The sequence below is a fragment of the Parasteatoda tepidariorum genome, chromosome 8, assembly GCF_043381705.1.
Source record: "Parasteatoda tepidariorum isolate YZ-2023 chromosome 8, CAS_Ptep_4.0, whole genome shotgun sequence".
NCBI classification, from domain to species: Eukaryota; Metazoa; Arthropoda; class Arachnida; order Araneae; family Theridiidae; genus Parasteatoda; species Parasteatoda tepidariorum.
In genome coordinates, this window is record NC_092211.1 from 42238135 (window position 1) to 42264771 (window position 26637).

General features: G+C 28.6%; 2 protein-coding genes across 14 annotated transcripts in view; one reads left to right on the plus strand and one right to left on the minus strand.

Moving 5' to 3' along the window:
- The window catches only part of LOC107447376 (coiled-coil domain-containing protein AGAP005037), a 679334-nt gene extending 659168 nt beyond the window's left edge, over positions 1–20166 (plus strand). For all 13 annotated transcript variants that reach the window (XM_071184692.1, XM_071184693.1, XM_071184694.1 and 10 more), the window contains 2 exons: positions 392–497; positions 14274–20166. In XM_071184692.1, coding sequence (XP_071040793.1) covers positions 392–497; positions 14274–15668 — 1501 coding nt within the window. In that variant the 3' untranslated portion in view covers positions 15669–20166. The remainder of the gene's footprint in view (positions 1–391; positions 498–14273) is intronic.
- A 5640-nt stretch (positions 20167–25806) lies between these two features.
- LOC107447365 (glutamate receptor ionotropic, kainate glr-3-like) overlaps positions 25807–26637 on the minus strand; it is a 42407-nt gene continuing 41576 nt past the window's right edge. The window contains exon 15 of the mRNA XM_016062252.3: positions 25807–26375. Within this exon, the coding sequence (XP_015917738.1) occupies positions 26069–26375 (307 nt within the window). The 3' untranslated portion in view covers positions 25807–26068. The remainder of the gene's footprint in view (positions 26376–26637) is intronic.

Consider the following 26637-nt stretch of genomic DNA (forward strand, 5'->3'; position numbering starts at 1 on the left):
CATGCTAAAGTTCAGAACTGTGTATCTTGCTGTTTGTTCTTTTGCTAAATTTTTCAAGCTAATTAATTTTTCTTAATTTTTTTTTAAAAAAAGACAAACATTTAGCGATTGCACTGTATCATTTATGGCATGTAAAAATTGTAAAAACTAGCGATTTTAGTGCTAGGATGGATTCTCCTCTTTTTTGCCAATGGGTTGTTCTTTTCTTTTTTCTTTTCCCTTTTGGCAGCCTGGCCACTGCGAGCCGCCATCACACTGACGTTTGAACACGATGCCAGGGACACAAACCAGCTGTTATGTTCAAACAAAAGTACTTTTTTCAGTTTTCTTTTCTGCTTAGTTTTGCAGCTGGTTATTTTTTTGTTCTTTTTTGTGTTTTCCGTCCCGCCAGCTTGGCATCTGTGCAGGAGCAGCGTCACACTGGTGCTCACACTACCCCCGAGAAGTCATCATCCTCTGAAGGCAACCATTCAGACGGGGAAGTCCATAACATTAAGGTAAGATCTTCTTTTACTTTGACACATGCTAAAACCTAATTCAAACTTACTATTTTATTAAACTATTGAAAGACATGTTAAGTGAAGTTGTGGTAGAGCATGTTAAGTGAAATTTAAAATATTCACATTTTCGAGTTTAAAGAACATGTTGTGTAAGGAGTATTTCCATATCGGTATCTGTTCAATTCAACTACAATTGCTTGCTTGAGGTGTCAAAGTGCAAAGGTGTCAAGGTTGCAAAAAAAATTAAAAAAGAAAAAAAAACAAAGCTGCTGCTACGAGTTAATTCACTGCAAGTTTTTTCCCCCTATTTGATGTCTTTTGATCTCATGTGCTCATGGCAGATTTTTACCAGATTTTGGCACCATTTTGGAGCAGTACCGATAATATGGAAATCATCCTTCCCTATTGGAAACTCTTATTAATAATTTATTTAGCTAAGTTTACTATGGAAGCCATTCTTAATGAGGGAAGCTGTTTCTATGTACCAAATGTCTAAAAATGAAAAAAAAGAAAAACAAAAATGAAAGTTTTATTGCATTATGCTTAAGAAGGAAATGTATTCTTCAATAATTTCACAATTAGTTACAAAGTTAATCACCAGGTGTAGCTGCTAAAATAGCGTTTTGTTTTCTAAATAACCCCCATTTGCAGCAGCTACTTGCCACTAACTAAGGAAAAACTAAAGAACAAATGTCTCTGTTGAAGGAGCCTAATACGCACCCAAAAATATTGTTTTTATGGTTTTCCCAGTAACGCTATTAATTGACGAAATCTGTAACTAAGAATAAATCCTAAGCAGAGTACATCAAACCCCACATTTCTGTCTTTTTTTTTAACTGATTTTTTAAACTCTTCAGTCATTTTGGGGACTATCATACAACCTCCTGATGTTTCTATACATACTAAAGCTGATTCTCTAATTTTGTTTGCATTGCGTCACGTGATATATTCCTCCTTTAAGTTCTTTACTATTCATTATCATATCTTACTCATACCAAGTGCCATTTTGAAAAACTTAAATATTATTACAATTGTGTGATGATTTCAACCCTAAAACTTGTGATTTAATAACATGGTTTTTCTTTCATGTGGGTACATTTTTATTATGTGCATATTTAATTGTATTTAATAGATACAGATCCGTCAGAGACTTCATAAACAATTGTTTAAAATATGAAAGTATGTTTTAGAAAACATTTTCATAGATATTTCACTTTGCACACCTTATTTTCAGTAAAAATGTTTTCACAACTTTAAAACTCATAAAAATATTGAATTGAAACGATCTTCACAATTCTCCTAAATATCACAGATTTAACTAAACAATTAAATAATATGCTTTTTTTTGTTTTAAATATTTATTTAATTAAACCATAATTTATTATTTTTTTAATAAATATATATTTTTGTTTTTCTCATAAACATTTATCAATTGTTCAATTGAAACTTAATCTAAATCAATCAAATTTCAATCTCCTAACTTAACTTTGAAACCCAATCGAAGTTTTTCAACGCATGTCAAAGTTTTTTTAAGCAAATATAATAACCTATTACTCGCTTTTATATTTTTTACTTTAACTCACTAACTTACATAATTTTGTGAATTCATCGTCCATTTCAAATTGTTGCTTGTAATCTAACCACTATCATTTTTAAACATGTTCTAAAATTCATGTATAAATAAAAATCCACTTCTAGTTTACTTGATATCAAATTATGTGTTCTGACGGTAAAGATTAATAAAATATTACATTTATATAATTTAATACCTATATGTTGCTTCGTTACCTCATATATGTGAGTAAAATGATAAGCAACTTTAAAAGCCCGATGGTTATAAGCGAATGGATACTAGCTGATTATAAGCCAATGAAAGTCTTGCCTTTGTATTTATTTATTTCGTTTAACAAATCTGATATCGCCAGTATTGTATAATGAAAAAGAGCTGATTTACCACTCTAAAAAATGTGGTAAACAGTTGAAAATCTCATTTATGAATTTAATTCATGAAAACGTCCACAGAAATAAATTGTTCTATTAATCTCATTTACTAACTTCGTTATTCAAACGCTCTGTTTTATTTAATTTTAGAATCATAAATCAATTTCATTACATTAACGTTTTATTGGCTAAATAATGAAAACATATGTTTAAAAAATTGAAATTAATGGATTGAAAAATTAGCGACGTTTTATTCTATTTACAATTATTTATCGATAAACAATATATATATATGCAATTATTTATCGATAAACAATATTTATACAATCATTTTTTGATAAATTTAATACTATGACTTAATATTAGTGTGTAATATAGATTCCTGAGTCATAACTTAAATCCTTTTCGAATTGTTTAATTGAATAGTGAAAAAAAAGTTATTGATCAATACACTTTTGTTTTAAAAAATATTACTTCTGAAATCATTTATTTTAAATTTGAAGTGAGAAACAGAATTAAATTATTTTTCAATTTCGATATTTAAATTTTAAAACTGCAATATGTACAATGTAGCTGAACCATATTTAGAATTATAATTAGAATAATAATGATTTAGATGGACGCTGTGTGTTTGTAGAAATAAATGTTTAAAAACTAATTTATAAATTACTAGTTTTTTTCTTTTTTTAAAAAGATCTTTTTTCTTAACTTAATATCTTGAATGTATTGAATTTTTTTTTCTCTTTATTTGGAACAATTTGTTGCAATTTTTTGTTAATTGCCATAAATCTGTAAGAATATTTAAGTGTGATAAATTATTTCAAAATAAGTAACACTAGTTCAAATTTATATTTCATGCTGCATTGAAATATACCGAATTAACTACTTATTTCACAAATGGTATCCCACATACACCTAAAATATTTTGAAACTTAACTTTCTTTTAATACAACTCGGACAATAATTTTCTAGAATTATACACGTATTTCTATAAATAGATCAACAAAATTTCAATTTCAGTTCAATTAAATTACAATTTTTGGAAATTGGATCCTTACATTGTAAACCTGTATCTAATACAAACTTTGTCAACAAATTAAAACGATTTTTTTCCACTATGCAGCAAACAATGTCATTTTTACAGTTTCCTTTTTTTGACATATTTTGCTTGAAAATACAATATTGTGAAAAAAATCAAAAAGAGTTTGATTTTTAACTTAAAATTATCAATTAACTAGGAAAGTTTATCAGATAACACCCTTTGTATTTGCGATGTTTGTATTAAAATAATTTGTTTTTAAGAAATGTAAGAGCATCGCACAATTTAATATTCAACCAAGTAGCTGGCTACATAATTATAAGTTCAGTAATTTGTTCGTTACGTCTTAAATAAAACTAAAATACTTTCCAATAGTTATTGCACTTTTTTTTAAACTATTAGTCTTTACAAGGAGAAAAAAAATTCTAGTAAAATTACCGTACTGTATGATAATAACATTTCTGGTAAAAACATAAAAAAACACCATGATTCTGATTAATACAGCAAAAATATATGGTATTTAAACCATCAATTTGGTAATACATCATTCGTATGGTAACAGTTTACCAGAAATTCTGATATTCAAACTTATAGTTCTTATAACCACACATTTAGTAAAAAGTACCATACCACAAAAAAATTAAATTTCATCAAATAAATGGGTTTTTTTAGGCCATGTTCTGAAGTATTATGATAAAATTACCAAATTTTACTACATTTATTAGTAATATTTTATTATTTTACTACCTTATTATAAAACAATATTTTATTGTTATATTTACCAAAATAATTACTAAAGAGCTTCGATAAAAACTACTGAGCTTTTTGGTGTTCCCATTGAGCAAGAAAAACGGTCAATTTTACCATATTCTAGTAATCTTGACCATGCTTTTTTTCTCAGTGTTGACTGTTTGGAATATTATAATGAATTGTTAGATTTGCTTCATTATATGTATAACTTTATTTTTTTCAAAACATGGTACATGAAATTTATAACTTGCGGGGAAAAAATTCCATTTAAAGTAATAATTTAATTAATTTTCTCTTTCGCAGTAAGTAGTACAAAATGCGTGCATGGACAAAACTAAAAGACAAAGAAACGTTTATTGCATCAATAAAACTTTTCTATAGTTAATTTTAACTCAATTAATATTTGTTCGTTATCCTTATTTTTATGGAAACTAAAGCTTATACGAAGGAAAAACAAATTTCGACGTAAACCAATGTTTTCCAAATGTCAAACAAATTCTAAAACCTCGAAAGTTTCGTTCGAAAATGGACGAAACTGTAAAGAGAAAATATATAGAAATTTGTCTTTTATTAATAGGGAAATGACGTTTTGTGCTATATTAATAAATTAAGGAGGGAACAATGCATAATAGATACTAGGAAAAAGCAATAAATATTTGTCAAATCTCAATCATCCAAATCTTATGTGAAAAATCTATATCTCTTGTAAATTAAAAAAAAAGTTTCATTACTACAAGATTACCTTTAAATTACAAAACCTATTGAGTTTATTTCAATACATGTTTCGCATTTGTGAAAGTTTAAAATTACTATTCTCATAAGCACCATAGTTTCTTAATATTTTTATCATTATTTTAATTATTTAATTCTTAATTACACTTTTTGACTTTACACTCTAACTCTCTCTCTTGATGCACATTGCACCTCTATGAGTTTATTTGCGTTCGTAAAGCATTTATATAAAAATTATAAACTACTAGAATTCATAAGATTCTGTGTTTTAAAATATGTAGTACACGGTTATGATGTTATTTATTTTATGATTTATATTATTAGTATTTTTTAACTTTTTAAACTGAATACTTCTATGATGTGTTTCATCAGTCAAGCAAGTTTGAATGGAAGCGGAGTTCTAACTTTCGACAATCTATAGAGTAACTATATAGTATATCAGAACCCTTATACCATATACCAACCCATGTCACCTTTAATTACCTCATATCCGGGTGTATGACTAAAGTAGAATTATTTTTATCAAGTTTTTAAAAGTAAATAATTTACATGGAATTAAACTTCTCCACTAATAACTATACAGTCATCAAAGAAGGATTAGATCACTCAGTGTAGGATTTTTGTGTACTGAAATATTCTTCGTCTCAGGGTATAGCTTACAGAAGCAACAATTTTATCGTGGTCGCATAAAGATATAAAATTACACAGGTCTTACAAGAATAAGTATCGAGGAACTAAGATGTCTAGGTTATGCTGTCGAGATGTCTAGATTTAATGTATCTAGATTTGGCTCACATGAACCAAATAGTTTCGTAAAACATAATGTTGGTCTTATCTAGGCTAAATAGAAGTCAAAAATATAGACTGAATCAGGCAAATCAATATAGACATACTGCTAGAAATTTCACGGAAAAAATGGTTAAATAACAATGTGTTTAATTGTTATTTTAATGCATTAAAACAAAGCAAACAATTAACCATAAATAAGATGGTATTTGTCATGAAGATTATTACTTTTGGAATATATCCAAGCGTAACAGCAACAAAATATATTTATTAATATTTAAAACAATGAACAAAACAATTATGAAAATATTAAGGGCCCTCAGCTGCCAGAATACAGAAATATAAAAAGATATTCTCATAAAGGAAAGACCAGCCTACCGCCGGCTCCTCTTCATCTACTCTTTTTTAAATTCTTTAATTGGGGCTAGTGATTAACTCTCGCGATGAGCCAATCACTACAGTATTCAAACTGTTAACTGTGAGAAAAACCGTTGATTAACTTCTTTCACCTAATACGATTTAACAACCAGAATTCTATAGCACTAACTAGTCCCACCTAATGAAGCCTCTTAGTTTCGTTGTAGCTGAATACATATTATAGCAGAGAGGGTTAATCTGACATTCTCATGACCGACAGGACGGGAGTTCAAATCCAAGAGTTGACACCACAATATTTCCTCTTGATAAACCTCAGCCTAACTCCAATGACCTCAACCTAACTCCAATGCCCATTACCAAATGAAAAGCATAGCTCCAATGTCCAGTTAAATTTTTTTACGGTTTTCAAACCATGTTAGTTGAAAATGGTTTTATATTCATGGTTTTATAACCATACTAGTTGTCAACGGTTTCAAAACCGTAAAAGTAAAAAAAAATTTCTTTTCCGTAAACTTTACGGTTAATTGGATGGACAGACTGCTACCACTTATTTTACTATAATTTTAGAATGAAAATTCTAACAGTGCATAATAATGGCTATAAAGTATGGACAATTCCTCTATAGGGCCATTAGGAAAATATGTTTTTGATAATAGTACCTTTTACTTTATAATGGGCTGAGTTATGTTGCTTACAATGGTCATATTCTTCATCTTTCTCTCTGAAAAAAATTTATAAATGAAGTTTTATATTACTGTACCAGAAAGAGCATCAATTAATGCATGATCTAGGCCTTATCTTAGATATATCTCTTTCATTGGCCATGTCTATTACGTCTTTTGACGTAGTCTACGTCTGAATTGTTTCACACTAAGCAAACGGGACAACTTTTAGTCATAACTGGGTTAATATGTACCTTGCTGTGATTACGCATCAGATCTTAAGTCGGTCTCCTGGTATTGAACTTATGACCAACAGCTTTAACTAGAATTTTGAGTGAGGATTTGACCAACTGTGCTACAGAAGCAAAATATCATCGTTGTACAAAGAAGGAAATTTTTTTTATTAAATGCAAAAGTTTTCCAGTAAAAAAATCAGTTGCTCAAAAGAAAATGACCTCTTTGATTCTATTTCTTGCAAAAGACTTATCAAAGCACTTTTTGGTAACAGTGCAAAATACACGTTTTGATAATATTACGTAAATAGTGCAAAGGCTGTGTAATATTTTAAATTGTTTGAAATCAGCACAATATTTTTTTGTAAATACTTATATTTTTTCACTCAGAGGAAAAATAGTCTTAATTAAAATAAATTGAAAATTTTTAAAATTTGGAGAATAAATTCTTTTTATTTAATGGACATGCTAATTTTTGACGGAGTTTCGAATTAAAAACTTTGTTAAGCAATTTTTGGTCTGTGGCAAAATTTAAAGTGAAACTACTTTCTCATACACCTAAACCTGCAAACCTACATGATGCAAATGATTCCTAAACTGTAGATAAACATTTGTTTGTTGATTTCAAAATGTTTCAAATGGCTTGAAAACTAGTTTTAACTCCCTAAAGTTTGGAAAAGATCACTTTTTGAATTTTGTTGTTGAAAACATTAGAAAGAAATTTTTAAAATAATTCTTTGAAATAAGGGATTGAAAACTGCATTAATATTCAATATTATTATATTTTGTTATATTTCAAACATATGTTTGATTCTGTAATTGACAAATTCCAAGAAGTTAAAACAAACTGTTCAGAATCATTTGATAACTTTTTAAGGTTTTATAATGCAACAATAACTTTTTTTATAATTTTGGAATTATTTGTACCATGTATAGAAGTACTGGATCCCGACAAATTTACGATGCATGATTTATCCCTAAGCACAGACTATGCATGATAGTTCGCACAATCATCTTTCTATCAGGCACTTTTTGCATCATTTTGAATATAATTGAAGCATGATTTTTCATATATTTTTTGAACAATTTTGATATTTTTTTCATATTTTTGAAAAAAATCATGTTTTGAGTAAGAGATATATTAAAATGTAAGAACTGTGCTACTTTGTTATGCAATGCTAATAAAACTTATATCTGAATAATTTGAAAACCTAATATCTTGTATTACATAATATTCATTTTTCTAAGACATTTAATAAATTAACAACTTATCAATAAACATAAAAATGACTTTTTTTTTAAAAAATTTATTCAACTAGTTTTTATTAATTAAATTTTGATTCAAAAATAGATTATTTCAAATATTACTGTAAAGAATCAAATGTTTTTTAAAAAAAATTTATTAGTTTGTAATAGAAAAATATCAACATAGCTTCTTTTTACAGCTCTTAAGTTATCTCCGACAAGTAACAATATTTTGATGCTTTTAATCTCTCCTTTCCTCGTTAATGATTCGTCAGTTTTTAACAACTTTTTTAATTACTTTAATATTAGTTTGCAATGTTTTTTAACACTATTTTAGCAGAGAATTTTAAAACATTCAGAGTTTCTGTAATATATTTTTAGTATATTTTCAAAATATATGAACATTAAGAAACGCAAAAAAAATGAATAAAAATGCGCTCACCCCGGCCAATTAAATAGGTTTCTGTGATTTCAATTTCGTTTTCTTCAGAAATTACTCGCTAGCATTTTTTTACTGCGTAATTATTTATTTACAATCGCTTGTTAGGACAAAATTTTTAAAAATCATTTCAGAACGCACTGATTATACGTGATTATTACGGGAAATCGTATCGTGATAAAAAAAAAAATAATAAATGTGTTATTTAACGTAACTACCTTAATTAAAATTAATTTTTTACCTTTAAATAAAATATGTTGGAAAAAATTTTTCTGATAAAAATGTAACTAGTAACTTTATTTATTCACCTGCTTTAACTGAAACTTTAAAAAAATCCAATAACTTATGCTTTTCTATTGTGAGTATAAATTCAATTAATTGCGAATCATATTAATCTGTCCTAAGTTTCGGAATAAATAATGATTGAAGCAACTATGTAAATTGCCGTTCCATGTTCAACAGTCAGGCTTACACATAAATAGGAATATGATAGATACTTAATTTAATTTGACTCAAGCATTCTATGTATGTTTATTACTAGCCAATTAACGATAAATATTTAAGTCTCTTATTCGTAAAATGTATTAAACACAATTAAGCTAATGCCAAATCGTAATAATATCACTTTATGGAGCTGTCAAAAAGCTTTTAGGATTAAATTTTGAAATATATTTGAACTAAATTAATTCGCATGAACTTGTAAGTATATTAATTTTTGTTAAACCAAATCATTTAAAATGTAATTAATATGTTTTAAAAAGAAATAAATGATTAGTCACAGTTTTCAGTCTTGAAAAAACTTAATTTTATGATTTATTTTTATAAATTACGCGGGCTGTCCAAGTTACTAAGATTATTTGGGGAGTTGTCATTGAAAAGTAGTTAAGCGATATAAGAACAAAACTTAAGAGTAAAAAAGAGAAATAGAGTGACTGAAAAAATTGCTAATGCTACTAGCTCAACCTCTGGAGAATCTCAAAATATTTAATGTGTAAGCCATGTACTTATTTTTTTGAGACTCTATTAGCCTCGAGCAGAAATCTGTTTCAATACATTAACGATTTTTTGATACTGAACATTTTTTCAATGTCAACTCCTCATATAATTTATTGTTTATTTTTCAAACAAAATCGGACTTATTTCATTTGTCAATTAAGCGGATTTTTCTATCAATATACATCTAACATAGAACAACAGCGGATCAAAAAAATTGCGTAAAATTTGAAAATATTTACCATTAATATTATAATAAATTTTAATAGAGTTCCATACTTTTTTTTTCTTATCATAAAATCGAAATTGTGGGATCAAAATGTACTTTGTGGAAAAGTCATAAAATAGCATGCTCTAAAACTAATCGCACAACAAAACGAGTTATACTAAAGCGAAAAGTACACCAATTCCAAGTTTCCTTCTTATGCAAATGAATTATGCCGTTAATTTTGCAGTTGCGAAATGCATATCTGCATTTTCCATTTTCAAGATTTAGAAATCGAAAATGAAACATATGTTTCCTAGTAACAGAATGCAATTAAAAGCATTTTGACGGTAATGTTTTCTAATTATTATTCTCAGTACTATCAGCTTTACCTAGATATGCTTGGAGGCACATTATTAATTAAGTTATCTGTATAAATCGTACGAAATTCCCGTGCTTGCGATATTATAAATTATAATTTTTGATGAACAAAGCAGTTCAGTACTGCAAGTACCTCCTTTTAAACGTGAATATAAATACTTCCTCTGAATAACCTTAGCGCATTACATGTACCAATGAGATTAATGTTATCAGCAATTCAACTTGGCAAAAAGCCAAAATAACTCATACGCTAACAGTGAGAACTATCTGACTTTTTATTTTACTTTTTCTGTTCGTTTGCTGTTTTATAAGGCAAAAATATAGAATTAGGCTTTTTATTTTATGCTGTTATTTTGTGTATTTATATGTTTGGTAAGCGCCATTTAGCGATCTAACGCTAATGCTCTCCTGACGTAAAAATATTTTTGTTTCCATGCAATGGATTAAATTATAAGCTGATCTCTCACTTAAACTTTTGAATTATTTTCCGAAATTTTTCCGCTTGTATTCAGAAATATACGATTTTGCATACATAAAAAATAAATAAATATTTAACTTGAGAAAATTTGAAGTATGTGAAATGAATATTTTGTTAAGGAGAGGATATTTGATTAATTTTACTGTGGGTTTTGTCCTTTTATTATTATTGTCTGAAAATTAAAGGTGTAAGTAACAACAATGCACAAAACGTGTTACATTTTTTAGAAATATCATGCTTGGATAGCCCTGAAATAAAATCCTAGTTTTTATCCGAAATTTAAAAATGACATTTTTTTCCAAAATGTATGTAGCACAGTTCTTGAGAGTGGCTTAAATTTCACAGTCATAATATTTTTTGTAAACGGCTGCTTGATTAGACCTTTTTCAGAATTGATTTTTTGAAGAAAGTGTTTTTTTGCTCAAGTAAAGTGCTTGAGTTTTCTGGATTTTTCCTTTTTTACGCAGCCAGTGGAAGGGTTCGCAAGTTCAGGGACTCGATGAGCAGGTTTGTCTTCGAGTTAAGTATTATTTCTTGATCCCCAACCCCATTTTGATTGTGTATTATTGTTTCCTTATAACGCAACTCATCAAGTACTTCATAGAAAATTTCTCTGAAATAATTATGCCGACAATTTCAATTGAATTAAGTCAGAAGTTTTAAATTTTAAAGCTGACTTCCGATTAAATAAATATTTTTATGAATTAATAGTACTTCCTTATTTCTTGTAATTACGTTACTTAAAGTTATGAAATTGTAAAAATTTAATATTAAACTGACATATATATTTTCTCTGCCGTACAAAAATCGAAGTTAATGTTAAGGGGCCATCCAAAAATTATGTCACACTTGAATGGGAGGGACATGGATAGGAGGTAACAAGAAGTGTGATATTCCACGTTTCGATTAAAATAAAAAATATTTAAAATCAGCTTATTAAATTTTTTCATATTATTTGTTTGATATTTTTTCATCAAAATGCACTGTAAAAAAATCTGTAGTCTTACTATAAACTTACTAGTAATTTGGAATTCCATAAACTTTTCTTGTGATGTTACTGCATTAAAGTTAGTAAACATGCGATGTTTACTAAATTAAAAGTTAGTAAACATGCGATGTTTACTAAATTTAATACAGCAACATTCCTAAAGATGTTTATGAATATAGAATCCTAGTTTCCTAGAGATTTTCTAGTAAGACTACAGATTTTTTTGCACAGAGTAAATACTCACCTAATCATTATTATTATTATGCTCGCAAACACTGTTAAAGTTTTAAATATAAAATTTGAAATATGATCTATAACATGTGCTTTGTTTTTAAACTGGTATGCTTTATATAAAATTGTATGACAAAGAGGGTATAAGAGGTATGATAAAATGTTACACTTTGGAACAAAGATTAGGACTTTAAAAATATTGAAAAAACGTGTGACATCGTTCATTGATGGCCCTTAATGTCATACTACACCGTAAAAAAAAATCCTGATCAAATTACGTACAAAAAAAAAATACCGGTACTGATGTTGTTAGTACTTTTTACCATAAAATCTATTTTTCCCGCTAAATTTTAAGGAGCAAAAATCTGATATACCATAACTTTTACAGTAATATTTACTGAAAAAAATGCGGTATAAAATTATACGGTTAAAATGGATTTTACGGTAAACTAGATTTTACGGATGCTGCACTCAGTGTGCCAGTTACTGTAATTTAGATACGGAACTTTTTACAGAGTATAACATGATGAAACATTTTAACCAGTTACAATCAATAAGAACCTGAATTATAATTTATAGACTAGCAAATTAAAATTCATCGAAATTTAATTATTTTTAAATTTTATTTCTTCTATTACTGAAGTGCGTATTAAAAGAATATGTAAAGCGATGTTTTGAACTTGGAAACACTGACTCTTCTCAAACTAACTAAAATATCACTCAACCTTTTCTTACATGCCTCTTCATTGTCATAAACATTACTTTCGTAGTTTTATAAACCATTAGCCTTGACCATTAGTCTTAATAATATGAGAAAATACACGATTAGTCATGGCAATCAGAAAATTAGAAAGATATTATTTCATAATAATACCTTGGGAATTAGAATTTTTAACCTTGTAAAACAGAAGTTTTGTGTGTTGTAAACTTTTCATCATATTAAAAAGCAATGTGAGATAACTATTTTATGCGTTATACTTATTTTAATGTTTGTATGTTATTTATTTAAATGTAGGTTCACTTTTTTCCCATGTGTAATTTTTTTGTGTGCATATTTTAGTGTAGACTATTATACTTCAAACTAGAGCTTTATAATAAAACATCTTTGTGGAAATTTAAATTCGTAACTCAAAATTTCTGTAAATGCGTTTTATTGAAATCCTGATTTCTAGTGTTTTTCCATGTTATGGTATATACAGGGTGGTTAAAATTAAACTCACAGTACTCAGAGGCTCATATCTCCGGTTCTACTGGATGGATCCGAATGAAATTTAAAATATACGTTATGTAGAACATGCGCTCGAGGTTTTTGCAATAAAAAAAGTTGAAATTTTCGACAATAGATGGCGCTGTAATGACGTAAGAAGAAAGATAACACTGAAAATTCAAAGAATAAAGGAAGGTTTATTGAGTTACACACCCGTATGCTCTACGTGCATACCTTGTCGGTCAACAATATGCTGAAAACGTAGAGCATACGGGTGTGTAACTCAATAAAACTTCCTTTATTCTTTGAATTTTTAGTGTTATCTTTCTTCTTACGTCATTACAGCGCCATCTATTGTCGAAAATTTCAACTTTTTTTATTGCAAAAACCTCGAGCGCATGTTCTACATAACGTATATTTTAAATTTCATTCGAATCCATCCAGTAGAACCGGAGATATGAGCCTCTGAGTACTGTGCGTTTAATTTTAACCACCCTGTATAATATTATAGTACAGAGTACCAGCAAATGTCACTGAATAAAACCATTTAAAAAGTTCTTCAATTAAAAAAAGACATTAATCAGATTTGCCTTATCTTAGATTGAGAACACTTTACAAGCTATAATTTATTTCATTCAAAGACCGCATGCTCATTAAATATAATGAAAATCGAATTGATATCAAAAAATATCTACTATATCAAATTAATTATCATAGATAGAATATTCCTGTAAAGAAATAGTGTAGTTCTCTTAGTTCAAGATTCATTTTGAATAGATCTTTAAACTCCGGGAAGAATCTAAGAATATTTTCATACTACTTGAAGAAAATAGTTAAATCTCTTCTTTCTGCCAAGAGACTCAGTTAAAGCTAGTTTTTATTTAGAAAGCTCAAGTTTTAATGAAAAATTGGAATAATTAAAACTGTTTTTTGCGATACATCTAATGTTGATAGTTCATGTTGACATGTATTATATTTTTTAATGAAAAAAATGTGTTGTTCGCTTAAACGTTTTTATTGTTCTAACTGTTTTGCTCTTCCATTTGTGCCTTACTAAAAATGTTTTTTCAAAATTCAATTTTCAGGCTCTTGCTTCCGATCCCCACACTGTGATACACGTCCCACCAGGTGGTCACCAAAGAGCTTCTGAAAATGCTTTAGATGCATTGCTTGATGAACTTCAAACTTTTACAAAACCTCTAGAACAGCCTCGAGACAATATACCTGGACTACTAGGACCTCAACGGCGACTTCCATCCTATCCTAGTGCTGAATCCCCCGTGCGCAGTCCTGCACGATCTTTTGCTCCCTCTATGCCTGGACAACCAGAAGTGACCACATCTGGAAACAGTGCTTTTCGATCACCTGCAACAATAACAAGCAAATTGCAGGTTAGTGAATCGGGGGCTCAACGAACAGTAGTGTCTCCATCCCATTCTCCAGTTCCTGAATCTAAAAAACCACAAGACATGATCGTAAGAGTAGCCGTCAATCCAGGAGGCAATACGAAGCAGACTGTTATAGATGGGGTTGAAGGCACGGTAACAAACCCTATTTCTCAAAAGAAAGCTCCGCCTCCACCACCTCCACGCACGACTAGTCGATCACCAATGACATCTCCAACTGCAGATACTCAGGATAATGTTCCTGGTAGTCCTAGAGATGTGGTGTTCAGCCAATTGCGCAGTAATTCAGCTCCAGTTGGAGATATGGACAATTCTGTGAAAAAAGCGCCGGCACCAAGGTCTGTGTCTAAAGATGAGGGTACAGCTCTGAAGGAAAAGGAAGACGAGGAACTTCTGAGGACCAGTGCTATATCAGATGAAGGCCTTCGGAGAGAGACTTTGTCTAGTAACAGCAGTAGTAGTGAAAGTGTGAATTCGCAGGAAGGTCTGCAAGTTGGCCAAACTGGCAGCGGTCTGTCACCCCTTGGGAAAGAGAGAAAATCTAGCGGATCCCGCGGTACCCCACCAGATGGGGGTACTCCCAATAAAAGTTCCAAAAAATTAGGCCCTCCTACTCCTCCTCGCACGCAACTCCTAGCTAGACAGGATGTATTAGAACAACGGCATCAGGAGCTTCTTCGTAAACAGAAGCTTCTTCAGGACCAGTACACTAGGCTACAGCAACTCCAGAACAGTCAGATTCTTCAACGCTTTCCCTCTAGATCTGCAACTTCCACCCCAATTATGAATGACCTAAAGAAAACTGGAAGTGAAAGTAATATATTATCCAAATCAGCTCTTTCAATGACTCCCTCATCAGGATCCCTAACGCATTTGGCGGGAAACGCGGTTAATTTTAATCCTAAGGAAGCAAAATCGCATTTGGCGGGAAACGCGGTTAATTTTAGTCCTAAAGAAGCAAAGCCGTCGGTAGTGGTCACCACTTCTGCTAATTCAAAAGCACCAGCTGTGCCGGCGAAACCAGCCGCTTCACAGATACAGAGGAATAAAATATATGAGACTGATATTCTGTGAAAACTTATGAAATATTTTTGTTTGAAAAAAAAATGATTTCCCCCATTTCTATATAGAACAAATGGTATGGATGCCATTTGGAAGATAGAAATAGTCTGTTATGGACTGTAAACTTGAATTGCTATTGTCTGTTTGAACAGTTAAGATATTAAATTGATAGAGAACTGAACTGAACTGCACTTGTCTAATTGTTGTTGTCTTTTTTGATCTGTTCCAGCAGCATGCTGTATTATTCGCTTTCTGCTCTACTTAAAGAAAATGTTTATATATCTTGGTTTACTTATCAGCATTACTCGCTGGTGCTTTATTGACAAATAGTTCCCAATTTGGATTCCCTAGAATTCATGTTCTGTAGAACCTAGACCGTGATGTAGAATAATCAATAAAATGTGGTTAAAATATTTATCATGTTAATATATTTGATGAAAGAGATTTTGTGGACTGTGAGGGACCGAATCTACATCATTTGTATAAAAAAAATACTTTTGTCATTGAGAAAGTTAATTTCGTTTATTTTCTTTCTTCATTATCAGTACATATTATTTCCTATCCGTGGTGCAGAACATTAATTTTTTAACTACTGTCAACCTCGATTGAAAAATTCTCTATAGTTTTGATTTTTTTTCTCTTTATTTTTATTAATATTATCATGATGATATTCATTCCATATGTACGACTGGAATCGTTGGTGTGTTTTTACATTTTAGTGGAAGTTTCATAGAATTTGAAAATAAAAATAAAACACAAGTTGATAGAAATTTGTTGTGGCTGTAAATTTTAGCAAAGTTTAAAATAAAAATCTAGTGCTGATGATATAGATCTTGAAAATTTTTAAAATTTATATTTACTTTTCTTATACTTTTTAACCAATTCTTAGATTTTATGGCATTTACATGTGCCAAAGAAACAAAATTAACATCTTTCGAATATTTTTCTTACTTTTTTAAAAAACTTTGTTGTAGTTTTCTTTGAACAAGCAATGTAATAAATAGGCCATTTAGTAATTTGTTTGTCTTCTATTGTGGTCCTTGATGTAATACATTTTTTACCAGTTATGTCAAAGTATTGAGCTGATAATCATTAGTGGATCATCACATTATGATTATTAATATGATTAGTATTTAAAACGGTTTTATCAATTTTTTATATAATTATCCATCATGAAAAATAGTAGATAATCTGAAAAATGATGTTCTGATTATTGTGCATTCTGTGAAATTTTTTAAGCTCAGTTTTTATATATTTATGTAACTTTTTACAAATTGAAAATGTGAATTCTGATTGAAAACTATCGTAAATTTTTTTTTCTAAACTGGGCAAAAATCAAAATTGAAATAATGAATTGTAATGTAATCTTTTGGAAAAAATAATTATCAGAAATCACATGGCGTAAACAAAAAAGAGCTGAAAGTATCTAATTTTATGGCCTAAGGTACAATAGTTTTTGTAGCAACTGAAATAATTGGAAATGCAGCGATATCTGCGCAAATGAAACTGTTGGGAACTTGATACTCGTGTTAAAAACTTTTTGATACTTTCAGTTCTTTTTCCAAATTGTATGTATTTTTCTTTTCAAATTATGATGATGTTCATAGACAGTTACAAAATTGTAAAAAATTTATTGGTAGCTAACAGATTAATATTGTTTTGTTTATTATTTGAAACTTTGTTGTAATCACTTTAAGACAAACAATGCTTTGAAATACTTTATCTGTATGCTTTATTTAAAACAATGTCTGTCAAATGCCAAGGAGCAAACTGCGACTAAGAGGTGATGATAAATTTGTAGTTAAAATCTAATTTTTACAATTTATGTTTAATGTTTCTATCGCATAGACTTAAAGCTAAACGTATATTCTGTGTCATTTAAACATATTTTGATAGTTACGAATGTGTTATTTAACCAGGATTCAAATTAAATCATTTGTGTTCATAAGTTCAAATAATTCACAAAGTTCAAATTAAATCATTTGTGTCACCACTCTTTACTTCTTTAGGCGCAGCTTGCATCTCCGTATAGGACTATAACTCACTTAATAGTGCTGGTTTTGTTCTTTACATTTACAATTATTTGTCCTTCTGTTTCTAAATATTTTTAAGCTTATTTCCAAAATCTTGTGAATTTAAAGTTTACTTCCTTAAGATGTATACAAAATTAAATTTTTATTGTTATTATTACTGATATATAATTTAAACTCGTTCTATTAAACAGCTAAATAAACTATAAAAACAATTTGCATTAAGAAAATATTTATAAAAAGTCAAACGTTTTATTATTTTGATTATTGGAAGGTTTAACTCTGTAGAAAAATGTTTTTTTAACCATTATGTCAAAATTAATACATGTGAATACTAATATTAATTGTAGATAAGATATTCTAATTGTAAAAATCTTATAATTATAAAGAGAAAACATGCACTGTTAGAATACTAAATCATATTCAAATCTATACTGTATTCAAAGGTTTTATTATTATTTCAAGCAACAACTTCATTTTTTTTTATTAATTATTCTTTTAAATTAAATTAAAGCTGTAAATATTTTCTAGTAATCAGTATTAAATATTCAGCAAGTATAACTCCTTTTTAAATTTATTATAGTTAATTTTAAAAATAAGAAAACATTCTTTGCAATTATATATCTTATGAAGATTTCCAAATATTATTTGTAAGTTTTTGTAACTATGCGTAGTAACACTGCAGGTATTTTAAATGAGATAATTACTTTTTACTTGAATGAGATTTTGAGTAAACAGCAGAAATCGATGCGCAAACTCCTTCGCTGAATTCCAAAGAAATTTTCAGTTGCTACGAGTACCTTAAGGCTTTCCAAACAATCACGTGATTCGTATGTCTTGTAAATTTTGAAAATATAAGTTTTTTCTCTACTTGCAGTGTTATTACGAAACTAATAAAAGTTCTGTAATTCTATTGTACATATATACATAAATATACTGCATCAGGAATTTTGTACTTATTTGCCCACCTGAATGGTGCCAAAATGATGTTTGAATTGTGTAGTTTAATTATCCTATTGAGACAGAAAGACTTCAATTATTTCAGTTCCAGTAAATAAACTATTGATATAGTTAATTTCAAAATTCAAATGAACTAAAACGGAATAAAACATTTAAATCGTTAAATTGACTTATCTTTGCTAACTCAATTCATTAAATTTGATTTTACTATTGTAAATCAAAAGATTTATTGTACATATTTTAACTATATGAATATAGAATAAATATATAAATTGACTAATAAATTCGAGAATTACATTGATAACGATAATATAACATTATAAGAATTTTAATAGTTAACTATGAGTTTTTCTAGTTGCAGGAAAATAATAAATGAAGATACTTTTTTATTGTTACTTGAAAGAAATTAAACGAAAAAACAATTTAAAAATACTCAATATTTTCCGATAGTTGTTAATGAAAGATTTTTGTAAAAAATACTATTTCAAAACTCGTTCCAAATCGAACTCTTATTGGATTCATAAACTATAATTTTGTGAGGAAAAAATACTTTTGTGTAATTTCATTATCTTGTTTTCACATTTTACTTATTTTAGGCAAAACACAGAATGAAACAACTAAACCCTTAACAAAAATTAAAAAAAAGACTAAAGACCCGTAATACAAAATTGTATTTTAATAAAATTTTAATTTTTTTAAGTATGTTTTTAGCTAATTATTAAGAAAACTAATAACTTATTTCGATTTATTAATTGTTAAAACCTTATAGTCGAATACAAAATGGAACGTTCTTTTTTTTAGTATTTATATTACGTAATTAAATTGTAAAATAAATTAAATTTAGAAACAACAAGAATGCATAAACGAATTTTTTAAAAATAAAATTTTGAGAACTATTAAATGGGTTAATTTAATGATAAACCTAAGAGTAAAATCTCTCTGGGAAAAAATTAAAATATTGAATAATTCTTAACTGTTGGATAAAATAATTTAATGGTCAACATTGAAGTGAAGACTATATCGATAAAAAATAGTTTTCATAAAAAATAAAGTTTTAGGCTGTTTCCCAGAATAATTAAATAACTAACTGTTAGTTAAAAGAATATCAGAGAAAATTTAAAAATAATCCAGTTTTATGCACAACTTTAAGGCAAAAAAACTTGAGGAAGAAACTAAAAAAATGGAGTTTCAAACTGGTTGAATTAAATAATTTAATGACCAAAGTTTGATATTAAAATTGCTGAAATTCAATTGATGTCTTTCTGTATTTCTATACTACTGGTATTAAAATGTGGTTGCCTTAATTGTATTGTAGGTCTGAGAGAATAAAGCGAGAATGTTAATCATTTCAACCATCAGAAAAAGTAAACAAAAAAAAGTCATGTATTTTACTTGATGTTAGTATGTTTTTGAATATGAAGTTTTAAAATGGAAAATAAACGCTTCAGTTGCAGTTTTGTAAAAGCCTGTTATTTCAGGAATAAAATAATTTGCACTGTTACGAAACTGTGCAGACATATTGTTTCTTGTACTATTTACTTCTCTGCTGTTGAACACACCATGCACACTACGACCATCATTACCTAGCATGAATCTTTATTTATAATATCTATCAAAAGATTTTTTTTTGCCTGATCTAGCTGAGGGGCGTAGTATCGGAAACACTTTCACTTTGGTTTACCTAATACCATATAAAGTAAGCATCACTATTAGCTTTGCTTAAACAATCTCATATTTATAACTAACTTATTAAAGAGATGGCGTTTATTCTCCTTGTTATTAAAATTGGGTACTTGCAACTCGAGAAAACGTAATTATGCCTAACCATGTGATTTAAAACAGATTTAATTGGATAACTGTAACTACGTCACACGTCTCTGTCGAACCTGATTGGCTTTTGAATCAACAAATGATACGATTTATCTACGATGACGTCACTTACAGGTATCCAATTGGAGCCTCACATTTTCTGAATAAAGTGTTCGGAAATATGATTTACAATTTTAATGCACAATTATTGGAGTACAATATACTAGATAAAATTACATTACATTATTGATTTTAACTATCTGCAGATCCCTGAACTATGTCCTTTCCCAATATTTTCAAATTTACGATTTACTTTCATTTTTTTCTCACACCCTTTTTTCTTTCATTTCTGCAGATTATTGAAAAAAAAACAGCATATCTTCACTACAATAGGAAATTAATTATTTACTTCTTCTATTAAAATGAGATTGATAGCGGAAGTGAACGAGTGGTTTTCCCTATTTTCATCAATATAATCATAAATGATGAAGTTATTAAAATATTCCAAAAGTATAAATGAAAACATTAAATGGTTTCTTTCAAATATCATTCTTGGCCGGGGTTTTAAATAAATTGGATGGTTTTATGTATTATTACTTTGAAATTAAACAGTTTTTTTATATTGTTTTCTGGGATCAGAATTTTGCTTATTAATAATTATCGTCTAAAAAAATATATACCAAATACTTATTGAATGAGTATTAGTACACCTTATCGTGATAATGGGGAAGCCTAATTTTCAACATTCAATGTCAGCAATGAACCATAAAGTTTTAAAATAGCCAAAAAAAATTCTTATCTCATGTAATGTAATATATGAAGATATTCTTTACAACAAAAAAGTCTATGAAAGCGAAATAATTTCAAACGAAGTTCAAAAAAATCTACTGTATGAGAATAAATTTTTCCAACTCTAATAATTTTCTTGGCTGTGAAGAGCACAAGGCTATTGCTTTTACAACAAGTTTGACATTCCATGAAGTACTTACGGAATTTTTTTTTATTCTGTTATACTCATGAGATATTTTATAAAAGGAATATGGTATAACATAGTCTAAAATTAGGATTCTAAGGTTACAATAGTTTCCATGCAACCAATAATATATTGAAAACCGAAAACAAAATGGAAAAAATAACTTTGTTGCATAGTGTATTTTCTAGTAATCTCACATTATAATCTATATTAATCTCAAATTAATAATGTACAGAGAGTTACAGGGTGATCGAAAACAACTAGGCAAGCACAAATCACCATACACTTGTATGAAACTGGCCACTATATGGCACAAAAACCTTTCTTTCAGATTTCTTTTTTTTCCTGAAGAGAAGTCGCAGTCGAGATTAAAAAAGATGGATGGCGGTTTTCGATAAATGTTCTGTCTATGTTAGTATTTGTCGGTGATGTGTCAATCATGTCTGTTTTGTACATCTATAGCTTTGAATAAATTAATTTAAGATGCAGGCGACTCGTCTTTATGAGAAAATTTAAAAGTCTTTACACACCCCATGGTCGGAACGCAAGTCCTAAAGCGCTAGAGCACGAAACATGTTGTGTCACGAAATGGCGGTAAACAAGACAGATAGAGATGAAATAAAAAGAACCCGATAAAATGAAGAAAAACATCTTATTGAACAAAATGAAATTAAACAACACCAAGTCCCCCATCACAGAAATTGCTCAAAATTGAGGCCGCCAACATTACCGTAAGCTTTACACCGTCGTACATTGGCAGAAATAAACAACACCAGGCATCTATCTTATGGGTGTCAGCGATTACGGATATCCGGACAGCAAGATCTTCAGCAAAACCTGTGGGACAATCGTCGTAGATGAGGCTATTCATACGACCCCAGAAGAAAAAGTCCAGGCTCAGAAGACTAGTGTGTTACAACTTGAGTTCGAACCTTGGTATACAAATATTACTATTATTCTGGTGGCCAATGTTCGAACCATGGATTGTATGGGGATTTTTTTTTTGTTTAGTTATCTTCTATCATTCCCTAACGTATGTACCATGAGTCTTGGGACTGTCTGTATATATGAGGCAGACAGTAAGACTACGAAAGTTAAGGGTCGCAAATAAATATTTACATAAAAAAGAAGATAACTAATCTTTTCAAATTTTGGCAAATCACTATCGATTAAACAGTGAAGCAATGAGGAGGTTAAAATCATCCAAAACCAAGTTATTTAAGATCAACTTTTTCCAAAATTTCTAAACAATTATTAAAGTTCTTTGTATTACATGTACTTAAGGAAGTAATTTGCACCGCGAAATTTTTTTAATAACATTACTTTCAAGGATTTTCCTTTCCTTTACAATTAAAATCTTTATAATAACTGCTGTTCTTATAAATAAAATCTGTATCCGTCTTTTCTGTTGACAAGATTCTTAGCAATATTTATGGATGAACATGTACGGTAAACAATGCTAGAAGTTTTTGTTTGCCAATATTATAGTCCAATAATAATATCAGAAATTAAAGTATTACGATTCTATTTGCATGTTTTGTACGTAAAAAAATATTTATTCTAACGTTTCGTACAATTTTTTCTTAAATCTTATTCTTGTTAACAAAGTTTTCTTTTGAAAAGAACAGGAATCTCTCTCCAAAAATTTAAAAATTCTTAAACATCTCTCAAAAAGTTATTCATTTTTCATCTTTCTTTCTGATCATTTACAAATAAAATTCCTTCAAAAAACAGATCAATTTAATAGCGTAAATAAGTATATAATGAATGTATATTTTTATTTCTAAAAATCGTTATTTTCACTCAAACATTTTTCTTTTAAAATGCGGGTTTCCTTTAGCCCATGACTTAAAATAGGATTGGAATGCAAATTATGAAAAGCAGATTTTCTTTTAGATGAATAGTTATTAAAATATATACAAGCCTCAATTTTTTTATTCATTTTTTTAGCAAATAAGTATTTGAATATAAATGAACTGTAAATCCAAGAAAATGAGCGTTTCCTGAACTATTGAAATTTTAAAATAGCAGCGAACATTTTTGTATTCATTTCTTTATACTTTGAATTTCTTATTAAAAGCTTTCTCATTCATTGTGTTGCATTTTTCATCTGAAAAGATTTATTTTCCATAAATTGAGCTTAAATAAGCTTTGGAGTCACATTTCATTATGCGTATAAAGTTATTCTTCAACTTTGCTTTTAGACTCTTTATAAAAGTAAAAATACGAAAGCTTTATCGGCGAAATTTCTTTTTAAAAGTAAAGCATTAAATTTCGGCCTTCATATACAAATTGAATCAGCCCCAAATTTTTAAAATTGTAATTCAAAAAAATTATAATGATAATAAATTTTAAATGCAAATTAATTATTATGAAATAGGAAAATATTTCTGAAATGAAAAGTAAGCTTTTTTTATACTGTTGATTTAAGAAAAAATGTTAAGATTACATTCTTAATTTATATAGCTGAGGGNTATATATATATGTTTATATATATAATCCGGAAATCCCAAATTAACGAGAAAAGAATGGCGCATTAAAGTACAATTATTATTGTTTTAACTTAGTTTCAAAATTTTTCAACAAATGGCTGTAATAACTATTTGAAACAATAAAACGTTGTTTTCAAAATTACCAATATTTGCAACAAGAAAGTTATGTACCAATGTTAAAACAAAATTAAGAAATGCCTATTGACATATTTCAGCCCGACATTCATCAGAAAACATTGTCTTATAGTTATTATCAGTCAACAGCACCATCTGTTGATAAATTTTATAACTAAACATAAAATTGAGTAAAGCCGAAATGGAATGCAGCGAACATTGCATTTCTATGTCTTCCGTTTTTTTTTGTTTTTTTTTTTTTAAGTATCTGTACTTAAGTTAAATTCTCTACGTGAATGAATGATTAATGTTGAACTTTTTATTTCTATAGGGAGGATTATAAAAATATTAAAATTTTATGGAAATATTAACTAAAGAGCATTTTAATTACGTGTAATTAAAATGTTTTTTTTTTTTTTTTTTGCCTTTATAAATATTGTTACAAATAAGGTGTAGAACAAATGTAAGGGGAAAAGTTTTTAAAATATGCAATGCCGGCAAAATGGATCAATAAAACGTTTTAGTCGGCTATGAAACTACTATTGTGATGTCACACTTGGTTCACTTTTGATATTTAACTTAAAATTCCGCCCAATTTCCTCCCTTTTTTTTAAAGCGGCATTGTTAAATACACTTAAATAAATTAAACTGCTTACTTAAAAAGTAAAATTCATTGATCTTTGGTATTTAAATTACATGCAAAAAAAAGTATTTACAAATGGTGTAGCTCTGTTCGACAGAAATTGTTTTTAACACACACTTCTTTATTTTATTACAAGTCAAGTAATTGATATAAGTATTTAAACCATTCTTTATTAAAATAATATTTTTTCATTATGCTGTTTCGAAAATAAATGTCCAATAATAAAACAATGAATAGAGTCGCTTAAAGAACTCAAACCTCAAAGAGGACTTTAGTTATGTAACTTACTTTGATACTTGTGCAAGAAATTCTATATTTTCATCTCATACTTGATATCAATGGAAAGAATCGGTCACTTGTCATGCGTTCTTTTTATGTAATGAAAATGCTTTAGATGCATTGCTTGATGAACTTCAAACTTTTACAAAACCTCTAGAACAGCTTCGAGACAGTATACCTGGACTACTAGGACCTCAACGGCGACTTCCATCCTATCCTAGTGCCAAGCTGGATGCGGAATTCGTATCAATCAGTCATCGCTGGAATTCGAACCCGGTTCACCTGATTGGAAGCCAAACGTTCTATCTCTTGAGCCATCACGGTTCTTTCCTTTTATGTAATCGTTATTAAAGAACATTATATGGGTTATTTATAGTTTATTGGGATTAGTGATTTAATTTTAAAATATATATTAATTTTGAGATTTAATTTTAAAATATATATTAATTTTGAGATTTAATTTGAAAATATATATTACAAAATTTTAAAACATATATTTTTAAACAAAAAAATTTTAAATTATATCTTTGAATTAGCATGCAGGTTTCAGCAAGATTGTACGGTTGAAATTCGTCGAAAACAGTGGGGCCTAGCCCTGGCAATGATTAACATCTTGTTTTTAATGCAGACATGCCTACACTGAGAAAAGAAAGTACAGTTATAACTACTAAAATATGGTGGGAATTGTTATAATATCTTAGAAAATGACTTAAAAACCATTTATTTGTTTTAATTTACATTTCAGTTTCGTATTTTTAACTTAATGTTTGGTAATACGGACTAAAATTTTGAAAATCAGATTTTCCGGTAAACCGTTACCATATGAATGGAAAAATTACCAAATGAATGATTTAAATATCGTATATTTTAATTTTATTAAGCAAAGTTATGGTTTCTTTTACCAAAAATGTCATTACCGAACAGTTAATTAATTTTACAAGAACTTTTTTCTCCGTTTATGACGAATACAGATTCAGGATTTTAATGAGTAATTTTACCCTGATAATTAAACAGGATAAATATACAACCAGCTTATAGCGAACCCACGTTTGATTTAAAGTGGCATCACTTTAAAAGAAATTAAAACAATTATTTTTTCTCATTATAATCAATCAATCAATTTTTCTAATGGCCAATATGACAGTCTTATGGAAGAATGAATTCGAATATCTGTAATTAGGTCTTCTCTGTTTTATGACTTTCACCAAATATCGCCAAATGCGTTCGAAACATAACATGGCAGAGGAAATAACTAAACCTAAAGCCAGCATCATGAAAGCACCGAAGAGATCGAACAATGTAAAGTCTTTTCTTCTTCCTCTCTCAAATGTTGTGACAGCGAAGCACTCGTGTATATTCATTTCTGAAAACCTTTCAGACCAGTGTTGCATGAAACCTCCAAGCCATAAGTGGCGCAAACTGGAACAAAATGGAAAACAATTAAATATAGTTTCGTTTTTCCCTTCAAAAATTAAAAGAATAGAGAAAAAAATTTCCGATCATGCTGAGTACTTGTCATACCATAAATTAAACGTCAATATTTTTTTAATTATTGAATAACAAACCGATTCGTTCACTCAATGGTTTTTCCAATCAAGGATTACTTAATTGACAAGCACACAAATTTACTTTAATAGACGAATTAGTACCATCTCTCGATCAGTTTAGTCTTTTAATATAT